We start from the raw sequence: 19804 nt of genomic DNA on the forward strand, positions 1-19804 counted from the left end.
GTACTGTAGCGCCAGGACACGTTTGCTGTCTGCTGGAATCGTTGCCATAATCTTGAGGTCACACTTTGTGGCACACGGAGGGCCTATGCTACGACCTGTTGTGTTTGACCAGCCTCCAGTCGCCCTAGTATTCTACCCGTCATAACGTCATCAATATATGTTCTTTGAGCCATTGTCAACACACAGTCACCATTAGCACGCCTGAAACCGTCTGCACACTTACTCGCTGCACCGTATTCTGACATGCACCAACACACCTCTGCGACAACCGCGGGTCAAATGCACCGCATGGTCATACCCCGAGGTGGTTTTAACCCGCAAACCGTCCTTTGTTTCACCATGTATCAGCATTATTTTAATTTATGCGCATGAGTGTATTCGTAGTTCACTGACTTCTTGTCTTGTTTGACTGTTAACTTGACGATTTAGTACTTTCATACTCCTGTCACTGACCTTCATTGAGCCTGCCAACTAGACTGCAGCCGGAAATGTCGTCTGAATTGCAGGGCTGTCAACGTAAAATGTATCCGATAATTTACTTGACCTCTATAATCACTAACATTTTACCAGTTACTGAAAGTATTTGAGTTATGTTTTATAGTATTTTCATTAATGGGGCGTAATCTTTCTCACGACGGAGCATATGGATTTCAATATTACTTAAAAACTGCAGCATTTAAATTTTGTTGGATGTAGCCAGCTACCTGTTTTAAGTTTTACTTTACTAATCGTAAGCTACAATCAGCACTCGTTACAGTAATATGGCATTAACATTACAAAATTTTATACAAGAGTAAAGGTAGTCAGTATATGTTCCCACAGAAAGAACCTGAGGTTGGTTATCCGTATCCACTTTAGATGCAACACAGATATGAGCCACCAACATAAATAGCCTAGAGATTGTACGAAGGTAGAGATACAGTGACTTGTAAGTTAAAGGGCGATTCAAAAACACAAATAACAAATATATAGTTCTTTAATTAGTTACAATATTTTTTGTTTAAGAATACCATTATTGCAAAAACTGAAAACATGAAAAGTAAAAGACTTGTAAACCAAATCTAAACGTAACAAATAAATGTGTTGAAATTAGGTTTATATTTTTTTGTTTTTCATGTTTTTATGAGGAAGAATTACTGTGACATAATCAACAGAGACGATGTTATTGGCAATAATTAGAAAACCAGAACTCAAAGTACAGTTACACCTGTTATTGGCTATTTCTACCAACCTACATGGTAATGTCGAATAATACAAGTGATTCTTCTTCTTTTTCTTCCTCTTCTTTTTCTCCTTCCTTCACAGATTTAGTGATTTCGCCTGTTCTGATCAGCAGTAGTCATCTCCACAGTGGCCTTCCCCTCTCTCTCTTCATTTGTGGTTTTATCTGAAGCAGAAAAACGTTCGCGTGATTTGGACCTTGCAGTGGTTTTTGAGTCGAAACTATATTGACGTCTGCAGAGCCCCCGAAATTTGATGAGTTTACAAGAAAACACTGGCTTTTTAAAGATTAATAACTTGCAAAAAAAGTAAACATAAACAACTAAACATGTGTACACCAGCTGTGAGGTTTCTATACTGACCTGGCTGCAGCTGCAGCTCGTAACCAGAGAGAAACAAGTCAGATGTTATGGTAGGATCGCCTGCCACGTAATGTTATACACCCACTTTCGTCACTCTAAATTTATAAATGTTTACTACATGGAAAATGATAGTCTGGCAAGTGCGACTTCAAATTCTTTTCAGCGATTGTGGATACTACTATAAAAATTATTAAATAAGTTGTATGAAATGACAGAGAGAAAGTTTTATTGAATGGTTCATATTGCAGAAACTGCTCGTTGGCGAAACTGCAGTTCCTTATTTAGAATGCGTTGGGGTGAACTGAGGATGTGAATGTAATTTCTAGTTATTATAGGAGATCCACAATCTTGCCTTTGTTGGCGGGTTGTTATATATTTTATGTTACAAGCAAGCAATGTGTACATGTTGATGCATGTGAGCGGGGATTGCAGATTTACTTAATTTTTTAAATCTAAAGGCATCCATGTGAACGCGGTATCTTATATTAAAGCTTCTGGAATATTATGAGCAATAGAAGAAAATACAGCCGGCCGCTGTGGCCAAGCGGTTCTAGTTGCTTCAGTCCGGAACCGCGTGACTGCTATGGTCGCAGGTTCGAATCCTGCCTCGGGCATGGATGTGTGTGATGTCCTTAGGTTAATTAGGTTTGTTTAGTTCTAAGTTCTAGGGGACCGATGACCTCAGATGTTAAGTCCCATAATGTTCAGAACCATTTGAACAATTTGAACTCAAAATCTCCACTGTTAATATGCCATCTCGAATCACCACGAATTCTCGTTAGAAAGTTGTATAGCTATACATATAATCTCTATTATTTAAACATACATTTGCAGTAAATAATAAATTGTGGTACTATTAACCACATATGTCAACACACAGTAAAGAAGAGAAAAAAGTATTGACGCCAGTTCTCCATAATCATATCGTTACAACATGTTGAAGACAATTGAAATCCATTCCTATGCGACCGATTTTCCACAATTCATTATCTTAGCGTTTTCCAAGAGCTGCCAATGTCAATAATACATGGTGTTTCAAAAAGAATATGCGTATTTCGAATGCATGTCTTTATTAAACCTTAAGACATACGAATATGAAACTTTACACACATATTTACGAACCTCTCAAGTTCAGATTACAGATGTCCAATGTGTCGTTCATCAGTAACACGAACAATATCACATCGATACTCAAATTCCTCCCACACTCGCGCAAGCATGTGCTTCGCCACCGAAGTTATGGCAGTACGGATCCGGTTCTTCAACTCTTCCAGGTTCGGTGGGAGTGGTGGTACATAAACGTTGTCTTTAAAGAAACCCCACAGGAAGAAGTCAGAGGGTATCAAATCCGGTGACCGTGGAGCCCAGCTTAGACATGCTAAGTCGCCAGCTCCCTGACGACCAATCCAACGGTTTGGTAGACATTCATTCAGAGATTCACGCCCTTGGCGACTGCAGTGAGGGGGTGCCTCGTCTTGTTGAAAAATGAAGTTGTCTTCGTGCAGGTTCTGTAACAACCAGTTCTGTAACATAGTGAGGTACTACTGACCGTTAACCGTGTTTATATCAAAGAAGAATGGGCTGTAAACAGGTGATCGGGATATCGCACAAAACACGTTGACTTTGGGATAATCTCGTACATATTCAATGGCTGCATGTGAGTTCTTTTGGCCCTAAATTCGAACATGGTGTTTGTTTACCTGACCACTAACATGGAAAGTCGCTTCATCACTGAACACGATGCGTTGTGCGAAAGTGTTATCATTGTCAATAGCATGAAGAATCTCGTTAGAAAATGCCATACGATTGAGTTTGTCAACAGGACGCAGAGCTTGTAACAGTTGCAACTTGTACAGTTTCATAGCCAACCGACGTCTCAAAACACGCCAAACTGTTGTTGTAGACACGACGAGTTGATTTTAAAGGACTACGTTGGAAAGCAATTTGAAATCGTACAACATTTTATTCAGGAACACGAGGGCGGCCAGGACTCTTTCCTCTACATACACATCCTGTATCTAGAAAGTGTCGATACCATCTGCGAATGTTCCACACATTCGGAGGATCAATTTGGTACCTCAACCTGAAACATCTTTGCACTGAAATCACGGAATTGCACTTCGCAAACACGAGAACACAAAATGATTTCTGCTGCGGAGCAGCCATTTTAAACGTATGACTGTTACCAAACAAAACAGAAGAAAACTGACATCTTGCGGCTGTTAATGTAAACTAGACTATGTATTCGTTTCTCCAATAGCCAAGACGAGGCGCAGCGACCGATGGTTTGGACAAAATAATACTTTGTAATACGTATATTCTTTTTGAAACATCCTGTATTTAACGTGGTACACAGACTTTCACAGTTATTATCGATATGACGATCAACAATAATTTTTGTATTCACAGTTCGGGTCCACATCGTAGATATTTCGTAAAGACGGTGGGGTAAAATCATAGCAAGTTTTTCGTACTAATGTGAATTTTAATCATCTATCTCTTTAATACAATAGTTATTCAGAACCGATAAATCACAAGTTTATTGCATGTACCATCGGTGGACAACACGATGACATTTGGTGGTCGCGATACATAGTCGTCTGGCGTTGTGCCGTTACCGTTGTCTACATTGTCACTATTCTCTGTATTGCCTTCCAACGAAGCTTCCACATTATCCGTTGGGGCTCACTGTCCATCGTATGACCGATGGGCCAGCTGCGTAATCGCTTTCGCCCATTTTCTTAATTCCTTTTTGTCGCTACCGTAGCTTTCGCATTCGCTCGGCACTGGACAATTTTAGGCTTTTTGGACCCCTTTCGACGCAACCTTTCCTCCAACTTTTTATAATCTCGAGCATATTTACGAGTCATACGAGGCGACATCTCTCATTATTTTGTACTTTTCACTTTAATACCGATTTTCATTTATATTTCAGCGAATATTTTTATTGGACATGATCTACCCGTTGCGGGCACAGCCATTGTTTATTCTGTGTTAGTCTCGTAGTTATTAGTGATTCAGATCTGATGCTATTTTTTTTCACACAGGAAAGTTCGACCGACTATCACTGTAATGAGTGGATAAATGTCTTCACATCATTTCAGAAAACCGTTTATGTTGCCAATGAGGACTGACCTTCACATACTGCCGAGCTACCTACCCTAGCAACTAGGCAACACTGCGTAACAGAGGAGGAGTCTCTTGTAAAGAGTGCCTCATCTGTGCCTGTAGGTCTGCTGTTAACCGTTTGTCTCGACGTTTACTATAGGACAGCTCTTCTACATATATTGACGACGTTGCTTGTCACAGCATTGTGTTGTGGAGGTAATGGATGTCATCTTCTTCTGACGCCCTCTCGTTGATTGTACTGCCATCTTCTTTCATTTTGGGAGATGCGACTTCAGAACTGTTTCGACTTCGTATGACTTCTTCTAATACTCCTCTGTCTAACGTTATACCTGTCTGTTTCTCTCACTGAGGGAGATGGACCAGTGGCGGGTCTTCAGACAAATCATCGAGACATTTAGATATCGATGGTTTTCCTAAACCACTTGCAAAATGGCGGGATAGCTCCTCCCTTCCAGTTCTGAGCTTGTGCCCCTTCCGTACGGCTGCTCACTGACAGTCCTTCCTCCCGAACATCATTCGTGCTTGGACCTCAAAATGAAGGATTAGGAAGTTACGTCATCTCGACTAGGAGTGTATCAGAGACGGAGCGCAAGCTCATTAGAGACGATACGGAAGGACATGGTCCGTGTCTTTTCCACACGAACATTTTCCTTAAGCGATCTCGAAAAGGAGGAATATGATAGCGGTATCAGAACTACCCTCATATGCGGGAGTGTAGATGTCGGTGTAGGTTAGACGATTCACAGAAAAATTACACCGTGGAATTCGGTTCCTGCTTTCAGTCATCACACGGACACCGGAACGGTAACTATTCAGATAACTGACCGCGTTATAGAAAATCATCCAAAACTGATAAGCAGCGGAAAGGTATCTGCACTGACTGAGACGCTTGCGAGCTTTTACGGAGATTACGTGGAAGATCTCGCTCCTCTTCTATCAGTAGCTTATCGTACGTACTGTAGTAAAGAACGCTACTTACTGATTGCTAAAATTCGCGAATCATTCCTGGTTTCAAGAAGGATCATCGGACAGATGAACTTAATTATAAAATTATATCACTGAAGTCAATCTGTTGTAGTATTATGGAACATGTTTTATGTACAAGCATTATGAGAGTTTTCGATAGAGAAAAATCCTCTCTATAAAAATCAACATGTATTCCGCAAAAAGAGGTAATCGGAACACAGCTTCCTCTAGCCGTCCATGTACTACGTGTCTGGTAATCTTAACAAGGTCGTATTAACAGAAGAGGTAAAGAAGATCCAACGAAGAGCGGCACGTTTCGTCCCGGTGTCGTTTATTAAGCGCGGAAACGTTGCAGAGATACTCCACAAACCCCAGTGGCAGGTGCTGCGAGAGAGGCATCGTATACCACAGAGAGGGAAACATAGTCTCGTGAAATGACGATGAAAATTAGAGAAATTAGAGCTGACTTGGAGGTTTACCGACAGTCGCTCCTCCTACGCGCTGTTCGCGAATGGCACAAGGACGGGGGACATAACGAGAGGCTCTTAAACCATACTGCACAGGATGTGTAGCACGTCACAGGGACCCGCAGTGTAAGGGGCCCATATCACAATTTGCGTTTCTAAGGAGGAAAATCAACTATTAGCAATTCTGAATTGAAAATAGAAACATTAATCACGATTACAAGCGCACCTTTGACATAAAACTGTATTTTTGAAGTTTTTAATAATATATTCCATGTTATTAAATCACATTTTATATTCAGTGGGATCAAGTGCCACTACCGCTAGGTTTTACGCGACCTATAACTCAAATACAGCAAGAAAGATTTTTATATTCTCTCGCTCAGTACGCCTAAGCTGTTAGTCCTACAAAAAAAATGAACATGACATTTTTGTAGAAAATTTTATGTAGAATGATAAACGTATAGAAGTGACCTTCGAACGCATTTACTTGAACAACTCGAAAACCGGGGCCTCCAGGGAAAATGTATCCCAGCACAAAATTTAACTACATTAAATTCCCTACAAAAATGTCATGTTCATTTCTTCTGTAGGACTCACAACTTTCGTGCAGCAACCGAGAGAACGTGAAAATCTCGCGCGTGGTTTTTGAGGCGTTGTGAGTTGCATAAAACCTATTGATAGGGGCAGCTGAATAACACTGTATATTACAAATTGGCGGAAGAGTTTTATCTGTATTTTAAAGATCTTACCAATATGGCCGTTTCTTTACAATGTTAAAAAGACTCGCCTAAAAATTATTTTTCGTTTGTATTAAGGTTAATGTTGACATAGCCAATTTAAAGCTTTTTTGAGATCCAGTTCCACGTTCTTTTCAGTAATTTGTAGTTCTGTACGGTTGTTCCTTTGATGTAAGTCTATCAACCGTGTTTAAACTCATTTCTGTGAAGTTCTCATCCAGATTTTAATGTTCAAGCAAGTTACATAGTCTGTTTCACAGTTCCTATTACAGGTTTCTGGGATTTGTAGACCAAGTTCTGATAAGGAACCAGGGTTCAAAAAATTACCATTTGGATGTAAAATAAGTTTGAAAGATCACTTCCAAATCTCCCACTTCACGATACGCATGTGGCGGAAACAGTGAGCTCTGACCTCTGTGCTGTGCAGGAGCCCATGGTATGGGCAATGTTTCCAGTAATCATCATCGAGTTTTCTCCTTGGCGTGGCAAAGGATGCCCTCTCCAAAGTCGAGAGTGTGGTGCACCACAGACAACCCTCCCACTTGCGGACATACCAGCTGTTGTTGTAGTCTGATGAAAATGGCATGTGGTGTCACAATTACAAGTACTGAAGACGGCGCCCTCTTCTCAGTTCGTGTGCGTACCGTGAAGCAATCATACCTTCAAACTCATTTTATTTCCAAATGGTATATTTCCGGACATCGTTTCCTTATCAGAACTTTATCTACTGCTCCTCTCCACAACCCCTAGATACCCGTGACAGGAATTGTGAATCCATTATCTTCCGATATACAGCGCAATGATAAGCCTCCGGATTTCACTGCTAAGCATTACACAGATCAGGATTTCCCAACCGGTGTCATGTGACATTTTACTGTGTGTCACAGTGCTATGGCGCTGTATCCAGATTATAAACTTTATGAGTATACAAGATTACGTATTTTGGTTTTTAGTGCGGGCTGTAAGACTTTGTAATCAGCTTGCACACATTATGTGCAAGACAGTTCTGTTCGCCAAGGATTGCAGCAATGGAAGAGCCGTGGAAAAGTGATTATTTTAGTCTTCTCACTGAGTGAAAGCAGGAGTAAGAACGTCGTGGTCATTTGGTCAGTATGACTGCCTAAGCAGTCAACCAATCAGCTTTATGATGGAGAGACTTCCGACTCATACAACGCAGTTCTTCATTGCTTTGTGACTGGAGCTAATAACAGTGAACTGTGACGTAGCTTTACTGTTGTGACCGTTATTGGTTATATTGGTGCGATAACGATTTAAAAATCAAAGTTCACAGCGTAAATTAGGCATAATTTATCAAAATTAAATTTTATGAGATGTTACCTTCACACATTACTATCAAATAAAAATAATGCATTACCAAAACAGGAGTGCATACGGTTGAGTACTCTTCCAGTGGATGGTGTACAGACCACAAAGCGCTACATTTCAGTATTCTGCTTTCTGTACAAAAAACGAGTCATAAGCTAAATTACCGACGGATTTGTCCTCAATTTTAACTGAAAGTCGTACGAATGTGGTAAGACTTCTAAGCATTCGCGACACGTCCGCCTTTATCTCTAGAATTTCAGGGAGAAATTTTTAATGTGTGACTGGCTCATCCAATTTTTTTTCCAATTTTTTTTCCAATCTCATTTCCCATTGTAGTTATTTTAGCTTTACTCTTACGTTACTAGTTTTAGAACATTTCACCGATTTCACGTTGTCTTAGGGCATTGGCAGCCAAGACCTCGGCACGAGATTCTTGCCCTGGTCGCGTGCCATAGCGTTCATCCTGCCTGCACGCTTCGCACACTTCAGCCCCGCTGTCTGAGGTGGAAGAGGGGGGAACTACGAGCACATCGCGTTCAGATGGCAATGCAATTGCACAGAATGCGAAAAAAATGGTTCAAATGGCTCTGAGCACTATGGGACTTAACATCAAAAAAATGGTTCAAATGGCTCTGAGCACTATGGGACTTAACTGCTGTGGTCATCAGTCCCCTAGAACTTAGAACTACTTAAACCTAACTAACCTAAGGACATCACACACATCCATGCCCGAGGCAGGATTCGAACCTGCGACCGTAGCAGTCGGGCGGTTCCGGACTGGGACTTAACATCTATGGTCATCAGTCCCCTAGAACTTAGAACTACTTAAACCTAACTAACCTAAGGACAGCACACAACACCCAGCCATCACGAGGCAGAGAAAATCCCTGACCCCACCGGGAATCGAACCCAGGAACCCGGGCGTGGGAAGCGAGAACGCTACCGCACGACCACGAGATGCGGGCTTCAGAATGCGACATGGTTTCATATTTCTCAACAACATAGATGACAAACGAAACTAATTTTCAGTATAATTTAATTATTTGTAGCACACTGGAGACGTAACACAATTTTATCTGGTACAAATAGCATACAGACAGTCCGCTCCGGTAGCTGAGTGGTCAGCGTGACGGATTGCCGTCCTCCGGGCCCGGGTTCGATTCCCGGCTGGGTCGGAGATTTTCTCCGCTCAGGGACTCGGTGTTGTGTTGTGTTCATCATAATTTCATCCCCATCCGGCGTGCAGGTCGCCCAATGTGGCGCCGAATGTAATAAGACCTGCGCCAAGGCGGCCGGACCTGCCCCGCGAGGGGCCTCCCGGCCAATGACGCCAACCGCTCATCATCATCATCAGCATACAGACAGACGCAGACTATGTCACATTCTTTCGCACTCAGGTTGAAACTTGTTAATGTAAATGAGTGAGTCTGTACTTAAATTGCTGAATCACTGAGACCCACAATATCCTAGCACGACGCAATCTGACTGCTCAAAAAAAAAAAAATAAATAAAAAAAGACGTAACCTGACTTCAAATAATTAATTCAAAAGAATGGCCCTGACTAAAAAGAAATCCTAACAATAACCTATACATTTCATTAAGCACTTACCTCACAAAAATCTTCATTAGGCGAACTACTGCAATATAGCGAGCGTCAATAGTGCCAGCTTAATAATAAATTCTAACTACTAAAGCCACTAACTACTAATAGGCATGTGGTTAACAAAGGAAAGTTTTTGTTGCAAACCAAATAATGTATCTTTTTACCTTAATAATGTGACAACCAGTTGAGACACGAATATAAATCGTCATTGACATCTAGTACAAAAATATATAATCATGAATAATATTCAATCTCCAACTCGAACATGTACAGATCGTAAGCCTATGCTAATAGTTCAGATCTCTACCCTCCATCAGTGCTAACTTCTCACATCTAACATCCATCACTGCTGGCTGTTCACCTCCAACTGCCCAACAGTACTTTCATCACTGCTGGCGACTAACTTCCAACTGCCCAACACTACTGGCGATTAACTTCCAACAACGAGTCCAACCAGTCATAGAGTCTCTTACAAAGAAAGCGCAGTCAGAGATCCAATGTAAAGCGCTACACAGCGCTGCCAACACAGACGCAGCCCATTTACAAGGTTGCCACATAATCGTGACTTATTTAATTTCATAATTGCAGAATGACGTTTCACACACATATGTCGATTTAAATATTTTATCACTCTTGCAAACTCATTATGGAGAAACGCAAACTCTTCCTGAGGAAAACAATGCAGATGTCCAGGAAAGTTTTAACATAACGGGATTTGTCTGTAAAACGGATATTACGTTGCAGGTCAATCAGTTACACCTGCACATGCACAGGGGCGCTTTGAAGTGAAATGGCAAACTCTCTGCAAATACCTCGAAAACAGATGTAAGACTGTCAGTGCCCTCAAAACGTTTAGAAAACTATCCTTGTAATTCTTCCAAGTACATTATGAATTCTTTAAAGTTCGCGTTTTCTCTAAGGCCATTGAACTGAAGAAACAGGTGTATGTCAGAATTTGTCGCTTCTACAACGCGATTTTCTTTTTAGATGCGTCGCCATCAAATCAGAAAGAAGTTGTTTCTCACCTTGTAGTGTCTTACTGTGGGCAGCGTGCAGTCAATTACACTTAAAAAGCGACATCTGAAATCCATTCCTTATGTTCTAATACCTTCATAACTCCAATAATTGCGCGTTTTAAATCTAAAAATTGTTCCAGGATCGTTCCTCGACTAAATGAACTTACTTTGCAGTAATATTTAAAGCCTCTGTACTCTTTGTTCAGTTCCATCGAAATTGTTGCAACTGACAGTGGAACAGAGGAATAATGGGTCCAAATCCAGAAATATTACAATTAGTACCACTAATTTTTACAAGCGTTGAAGAAAGAAGCACTCCGTCATCAGGCCACAAGTGGCCCATCGGGACCATCTGACCGCCGTGTCATCCTCAGATGAGGATGCGGATAGGAGAGGCGTGTGGTCAGCACACCGCTCTCCCGGTCGTTACGATGGTTTTCTTTGACCGGATTACAAGCGTTGCATGTTTGCAAATTTAGCGCAAAATGCTTCTTTGTCTACAGAACAACGAATCCCGTGTCGCCGGCCGAAGTGGCCGTGCGGTTCTAGGCGCTGCAGTCTGGAACCGCGAGACCACTACGGTCGCAGGTTCGAATCCTGCCATGGGCATGGATGTGTGTGATGTCCTTAGGCTAGTTAGGTTTAACTAGTTCTAAGTTCTAGGGTACTAATGACCTCAGAAGTTGAGTCCCACAGTGCTCAGAGCCATTTGAACCATTTGAATCCCGTGTCAATCGTGCAAGTTTTTTTCTGTTTCGCTATCAAGTAAATGTTCATATTGTTTCTGCATATTGTTGTAATATTGTTTCCCAGCAAATCTGCAGTACACATCGACTCCGCGACTGCATAATAGATTGAGAATTCCCATGCCTCTCTTCTGCCATTCCTATTTATTTTTAAAGACTTGCCTCTATTTGTGCAAACAGTCACTGAACCTGGAAATTTATTTTTACCACGAACAAATAGCGAAGGGTAAACGCCACTGACACCACGAGTATGGCAAACTGAGTGGTCAGACGACGCTCAGTTACCTTAACATTTTATTCAACATTGTGGCGTGGCATTTATCGGTCGGCACGGCTCTCTTCAGTTCGGCAGAATCGTGGTGACAGCGGCGTTTACCCTTTGCTGTTTGTACTTGGTATAGAAAAAAGTCCGATAGAAGAGACAACACTCAGTTACATTAATGTAATCGAGAGCGACGGCTCCATGATATTTGTTTTGGTGAGGATGCACAAATATCATTAGAACACCTACGGGAATCAAGCATTTGCGAGTAGGATGTGTAATGGACATGATACGCTGCAGTGCAGCGTCCAATAAGTAGCAAAATTTGGATCGGACGGGAGGCACTTCCGGGTAACCGAGACGATTAAGGCAATCGTACTATAAAAGCGGAGCATCCGCGTTCGATTGCTGGTCCGGGATAAATTTTCAACTTCCGCCATTGTAATGCGGCAGTGCTCCATGCGGCTGCGAGTCATGATTATCCACCAACCCCTTTCCTTTCTTTCCCTAGCTAAATAAAACGTCATTCTGTACCATGTACTTCCGAGGAAGATAGAGCAAAGCCGAGACAGGTCGAGCTTTGAAATGATAATTAAATCAAGACCCTAAACTGTCGACAGGCGTTGGTATACATCAATGGGAACAATTGAAAATATGTGCCCCGACTGGGACTCGAAGCCGGGATCTCTTGCTTACATGACAGACTCTCTATCCATCTGAGCCACCGAGGGCACAGAGTATACGACGACTGCAGAGATTTACCCTTGCACGCTCTCCGTGAGACCCACATTGCCAACTTAATGTCCACACACTACATTTGTAGTTGGCTCTGAGCACTATGGGACTTAACTTCTAAGGTCATCAGTCCTCTAGAACTGAGAACTACTAAAACCTAACTAACCTAAGCGCATCACACACACCCATGCCCGAGGCAGGATTCAAACCTGCGACCCTAGCGGTCGCTCGGTTCCAGACTGTAGCGCCTAGAACCACTCGGCCACGACGGGCGGCCACATTTGCAGTGCCCCTGCCCATTACACTCACTACTCTCAGCAGACAATCTTACCGAGTCCCGTAAGAGTTCCGGCAATGCGTGTGCATCCAGCACAGAAGAAGAAGATCAATGGCCGGTTAACCTTAACTATATGAAGATGGTATCTGTTCTTTCGGAAATTTCGGAAAGAACAGATACCATCTTCATATAGGTCTAACTTTGGCCTGCACGCAGCCCGCATATCAGGCTCACGCCCGTTTTGGCACACACTTTCCGGCCCTGTCTTAACGGACGTGATATAGTGTGACTGCGCAGGTGACGATGAGTGAGGTCGGGAAAGAAACAGTGTAATTATGTAGGATTTATCTCTCCTCATGTAATTAGTTTTTGTAGCTATTTTAACCAGATTGGTTCCTACTAATTTCCGTAAGGGCGTTTACAACCTCGCCATCGAGATCTGCAGATCACAGACGCACAGTTCGGGGCTCGTGGTCTTGCGGTAGCGTTCTTGTTTCCCGCGCACGGGGTCCCGGGTTCGATTCCCGGCGGGGTCTGGGATTTTCTCTGCCTCGAGGTGACTGGGTGTTGTGTGTCTTTCATCATTTCATCCTCATTCAGTCGCAAGTCGCCGTAGTGGCGTTAAAGAACTTGTGGAGCGGCGGCCGAACCGCCCCGCGACGGGTCTCCCGGCCACCAATGCCATACGCTCATTATTATTATTATTACAGACACACACGTATATTGTTGAGCAAGAGCCTGCAGATGTTCAGTGGCACGAGCCCCGTGCAGCCTTAAACTGACCCTAGAAATTATAGTAGCCTAGGGGACTGATGACCTCAGATTTTCAGTCCCATAGTGCTCAAAGCCATTTGAACCATTTGACAGTAGGCACAGAAGCTCCGCCAGACTCGCATTCTAGCCTGATTCACGGAGTATAGATGTAGATGTCGATGTAAATGACCACGATGCTTTCTTCTTGGGCCGAGGACAGCGAACAAGAGCACTTTGCTATTGCAGGTGCAGGACGGAAAGGCGGACGAGGAGAGCTCCAGCGAAGAGGACGAGTCTGAGACGGAGGAGTCCGAGTCGGAGAGCAGCGAGGAGGAAGAGGACGCAAAGCAGAAGGCGGGCGGCGGCCAGGTGCGGCGCCGGCCCTCGCAGACGGTGTTCGTGACGGTGGTGTCGCGCGGCACGTCGCCCACGCCGCCCTCGGCCTCGCCGTCGCCCTTCCTGCGCAGCCGGCGCGCCGAGCTGGCCCGCGTGCTCGAGCGCACAGTGGCGCGCCCCAGCGCCGCCGCCCGGCCACGAACCCAGGACTGCGGCGTGCAGTCCGACCGCGGCGACGACACCTCGCGGACCTCGCGCTTCGCCGGCGCCTCGCGGCCCTCGCCCTGGACCTCCTACCTGGACAGGTACTGCCTGATGCCTGCTGCCTAATGTCTGAGCACCTGCTGCCTAGCCCAGTCCAGCAAGCAGTAGCGTGGTTACCAACACACAGGCGGGGAAGACGAGGGAGGAGGCTAAAAAGCTCCAGAACGAATAGATTTAGGGTTCTGTCAAAACACATTTATTCAATACATCCCCCCTCTCCATCTCTGCCCCCCCCCCCACACACACACATACTCAATGATGCACTTGTTACATCACTGTTCCAATATTTCTATGCCATTCAAAAAGAAACCCTATGACACATGGTTAGATATACTCCAATCAGCGTCCGCAGCTCGTGGTCGTGCGGTAGCGTTCTCGCTTCCCGCGCCTGGGTTCCCGGGTTCGATTCCCGGCGGGGTCAGGGATTTTCTCTGCCTCGTGATGACTGGGTGTTGTGTGATGTCCTTAGGTTAGTTAGGTTTAAGTAGCTCTAAGTTCTAGGGGACTGATGACCATAGATGTTAAGTCCCATAGTGGAGCCATTTGAACTCCAATCAGCTTGCCTCAGTTACTCAGTGTCATCTAAATGACATCGTTTAGCTGTTTATTCAAGTTAGGAAACAAACATATGGTTGTTTCTAGGAACCAGGGGTGATCACTAACGGAGATGATCCAGCATTTGGAAACACAGGGCCTTCAATTTTACACACACGGCTTGGGGTATATTGGCAGGTGATCGTTCCGAAACAGAACATGCGAGGACGTACCCGGTGGACAGTGGCTTCATATCAGATTGGGGACCCAGTGTCTAGGTGGACGTGGTGATTAAGGGGGAACGACAATGTGACGGGACGAGCCGCACAGTCCATGACTGTAGCGCCTTAGACCGCTCGGCCAATGAAAACATCAATGCTGCAATGAATAAAGCGTACATTGATGTTTTCATTGGTATTTTCTTTTATTATAAAATATTAGTACCTTCACTGCGTAATTGGTATTTTCCCGGGGCAGCCATGAAAGGAGGTAGACGGTTGAAATATCCCTAACGGATCTGTTATTCAGGTGAAGTGGAGTGACAAGTCCATGTTTGAAGTCTCTGAGCTTTCCTGACCGAAGAATTCTGCTCTTACTGCTTCTCTACTGCCAACGCTATACTTCCCGCCTCCTTTTATACTGGCGCGTCCGTCTCTCGTGATATAAACTGGTCAGTTCCTCTTTAATTAGGGGTGTCAAAATGGTTCAAATGGCTCTGAGCACATGGGACTTAACTTCTAAGATCATCAGTCCCATAGAACTTAGAACTACTTAAATCTAACTTACCTAAGGACATCAAACACATCCATGCCCGAGGCAGGATTCGAACCTGCGACCGTAGAAGTCGCTCGGCTCCAGACGGTAGCGCCTAGAACCGCACGGCCACTTCGGCCGGCAATTAGTGCTGTCTGAATACTTCCGATCGGATAGTGTAAATAGGAACACCATTCAAATATAATTGATTAACGGACACACCAGACTGTAAGTTCCATGAAAGTAAATGGAATTTACGGTGTTCAATTAGAACTTGCGAATTACGCAATTTCCATTAAAGGGGAACGACATGGTGATGGCCGAAAAAATCACGAATTTTTTTTATTACGGAATTAGAATGTATATACACTGTAGAATTATATCCCAAAATACGCGCCAAAAAGTAATGATTCTGTGAGCGTTTGAAGCCGAGCGTGCACGGCACGCCTTGGCGTTAGAGAACTAGTTCCGCGATCACGCTCCCTTCGTTACGTTCGTCAGATGTTTAAGGTTTTGAGTAAACCTGGCATTTGAACCAAGTTCTAGGACAATGATCGTTTGTGTCAGCATGGCAAAGTCCAGCAAAATATGTAAAGGTTATAAATTACGGAATTTACGTGTCTAAAATGTATGTCAAAAATATTTCAGCAGCACATACTATGATTATGTCAAGTGTTACACCTTTTACATATTTTAGGCAAAAAAAGAAGTTTGTGCCATTTGACAGAAACATAGTGTTACTGACTCATTTTTCACGCTTTTTTAGGTGTGGAAATTACACCCTTTACGTATTTTTACGTATAGCGCAGGCTGGTCAGGTACTCTGAACATGACACCAATTTACGCTGAAGCTTATGTATTTCTGATAGATAGAACAATACATTTGTAAAATACAAAAATACCACTATGAATGTATGTGTATGTTTTACTAATGAAACTTACGAGTTTAACAGGAATTTTAGATATGGATATATTTAATTGTGTCTTACACTATGATAGAGAGAGAGGGGGGTGGGAGAAAGGAGAGAGAGAGAGAGAGGAAGAGAGAGAGAGAGAGAGAAATGACTTTGCTGAATAGTGCCAATTAACATCATTCAGGTGAAGCTTACGTATTTTTCGACGTGAATGTTTTGTACCAGTGGCAATACTTTTTTCGGCATGGCGCCATTTTACGCAATTCAGATGAAGCTTATTTTTTAAAATAATACTAGTCGTGATTCAACGCATTATACACAGCCTGAGTGCATGTTTAGTCAGTATCTTTTTTAATTTTCCGCCGATATGACGTTATAGAAAAGGATGCGTAGCTACTAATGTCATGTATATGACGTCATTTACAATGGGTGATGACATCATTGATAAGGGAGATGTAGCTTGTGACATTAGAGGTATCGCACAGTTCAGTACAAGTTAACTGCGAAATGGCCGCTATCTCGCATTGTGAAAGATGTATCGCGCAGTTCAGTACTACGTTCAACTGTCAAGCGAGCCAAAGTGGACTTCCCTATATTACTTCTGAAAGTATTTGTATGGAGTGTAGCCATGTATGGAACATGGACGATAACTAGTTTAGACAAGAAGAGAATAGAAGCCTTCTAAATGTGGTGCTACAGAAGAATGCTGAAGATTAGAGGGGTAGATCATATAATTAATGAGGAGGTATTGAATAGGATTGGGGAGAAGAGAAGTTGGTGGCACAACTTGACTAGAAGAAGGGATCGGTTGGTTGGATATGTTCTGAGGCATCAAGGGATCATCAATTTAGTATTGGAGAGCGTGGAGGGTAAAAATCGTAGAGGGAGACCAAGAGATGAATACATTAAGCAGATTCAGAAGGATGTAGGTTGCAGTAGGTACTGGGAGATGAAGAAGCTTGCACAGGATAGAGTAGCATGGAGAGCTGCATCAAACCAGTCTCAGGACTGAAGAGCACAACAAAAACAATTCCTGAAATGGACTGGCCTGCCCATTTTCCCAACGGAACTCAATGGAACGTCTTTAGGATGAATTGACGTGTTGCTTTCGCTACAGATTCCAGTGTCCAACATTATACCTTCTCTGGTTTCAACTCTTGAGGAAAAAATGGGCTGTCTTTCCTCCACAGACTAACAGACATCTTTCTGAAAGTTTCACCAGCAGAGTTCAGGCCATCATAAACGTGAAGGATGCACACATACTACATTAATATCCACTAATATGTGTGTGGATTCTTCTCATCAGAAAATGAAGATTTGGGTGCAGCTGGGCTGACGCAGACAGCTTTCGAAATTCTTAACTTTCTGCAGGAATGTTAAGAGTACAAGAATGGACTTAGTTGCACCACCTCAGCAGTCGAAAGTATGAAACTTCCTTACGTCTCGTCCTCAGTGAGTTCATGGCACCAAGCGAAGTCGCACTCGCTGCTGCTGCCGGAATGCACAGGGCACGTCATGCGACGTCCCGCTCCCACATTTTACTGGAAGGCGTTTCTTGATGCACTCTTGTCAGGTTACTGTGCTATTACACTTACAAATATGTTTAGAGGAGTGTCACCAGCCTCGCTTTGACCCTTTCAGAAACATTCCGACATTTGAGCAGTGAACTGGAAAACGTACGTGGCAGATGGTCCATTTGGTGGCTAGTAACTCCCACTGATAATCTCCAGAAAGACGAACAGGAATACTGATCAAAAATAATTCAGTAACAGACACATCACACTGCAAGTTCCATGAAAACAAATAAAATTTATTGGCTCCAGTTGGAATTCGACAAATTCGCCTATTTATGAAACGCCACTTCTAGCTAGCTTGTGCTGCGCAGTCTGGCATGCGGTCTCTGCCTAGTAAGTTCAAGCATGCTTCCTAAACCGCAATGCTATACTAGAAGCTGGAAAATGATAAATTAGAATGATCACACTGGTAATTTTTTAAAGATTTGTGTACTGAAATAATACGTTTATGGATGACGAAGTATCACTCGCTTCTAACTTGATAAGTACACCACCTTTGCTCCAGAGAGCTCACGACTCGTCTCCAACCTTGCTGTGGCAAGACTGTGATACCGAGAAGTCCGCTGGCATACTTTACATTCAGTCACCTTAGGAAGATTGTCATGGTCGTTTTCTGCTGCCTGTAATAGCACTTCTTTGTAAACTTTATTTCCAATAAGCGCTGGACAACACTTGTCTACACGCGAAAGCCATTAACGTCTAAGGTAGCATAATAGACTTCGACCATAAATCACTTAGACATATCACAGATTACAGAAAGTTCAACCTGCTCTCTCCAGGCTGGACAAAGGGTCCTCCCTTTTCCACTGGATACAGAAAACTGGGTTTGGTGCCCACAATGCCCAACAAAACGATCCGTGGATATAACCAGGACTGATACGTTGCAAGTACCGTTACTAAACATTGTCTCACACAGGAGAAGTTTTCTAGGGTTCTTTACATTCTTGAAATAGTGTTACACACCTGGCGTTTCAGAGTTTTGCATCAAACGTCTAGGAGGGATAGATCATATCGTGGGGAACGACTTTTGTTAGAGACAAAACGTTTGCTGACGCTTCCTGGAGATGCTAGGCGTCCTTTCATAGTGGTTATGCCTCCTAATGGGATAGCAGGGCGTAGGTACACTGCTGTATGTGCAAGCAATGTGTGTTGCTTATAATCCAGTCATATGCTCCGCTTCAAAGGGTCTGTGCTGAGCAAAATTAAAGATCCAGGTTCCCCTGTAAAATATTATTTTCCTCCGCTTAGAGGCACACATTCTTAGAGTCTTCTTGTCGAAAAACACTCGATTTACTGGCATAAGTAGTACGCAACACACCAATTTACTAGACTCTGCTCATTCGGTCGGGTAGACCGTCGCCGGCTGCAAGTCTTTCGATTTGATGCCACTTCGGCAACTTGCGCGTCGATGGGGATGAAGTAATGATGATTAGGACAACACAACACCCAGTCCCTGAGCAGAGAAAATCTCCGACTCAGCCACGCATCGAAGCCGGGCCCTTAGGATTGACATTCTGTCGCGCTGACCACTCAGCTGCCGGGGACAGAGTGCTCATTCGGTGAAATCTCGTCTTCCTATGGCTGGTGCCTACTAACGTCTAGACATCTGATGCAAAGGCTTTTTGAAACCATCTGAACAGTGCATCAATAAGCAACAATCATAAAATATGAATAAATAATGAGCTATGCGCTATGCACGTTACCTTGGAGATTTGAAATCCCTTAGAACTCGTGATGATGGTGCTGTACGTGTGCTGTGCCACAGGCACTTGAACTCAAGCTACTCGTATAAGAAACTACACTCCTGGAAATTGAAATAAGAACACCGT

At 43.4% G+C, this 19804-nt stretch overlaps 1 protein-coding gene across 1 annotated transcript in view; it reads left to right on the top strand.

The window, feature by feature from the left end:
- LOC126188474 (mucin-5AC-like) overlaps positions 1-19804 on the top strand; it is a 223555-nt gene that overhangs the window by 186629 nt on the left and 17122 nt on the right. The window contains exon 6 of the mRNA XM_049930078.1: positions 13847-14241. Within this exon, the coding sequence (XP_049786035.1) occupies positions 13847-14241 (395 nt within the window). The remainder of the gene's footprint in view (positions 1-13846; positions 14242-19804) is intronic.

Source organism: Schistocerca cancellata, chromosome 5, assembly GCF_023864275.1.
Source record: "Schistocerca cancellata isolate TAMUIC-IGC-003103 chromosome 5, iqSchCanc2.1, whole genome shotgun sequence".
Classification (NCBI taxonomy): domain Eukaryota; kingdom Metazoa; phylum Arthropoda; class Insecta; order Orthoptera; family Acrididae; genus Schistocerca; species Schistocerca cancellata.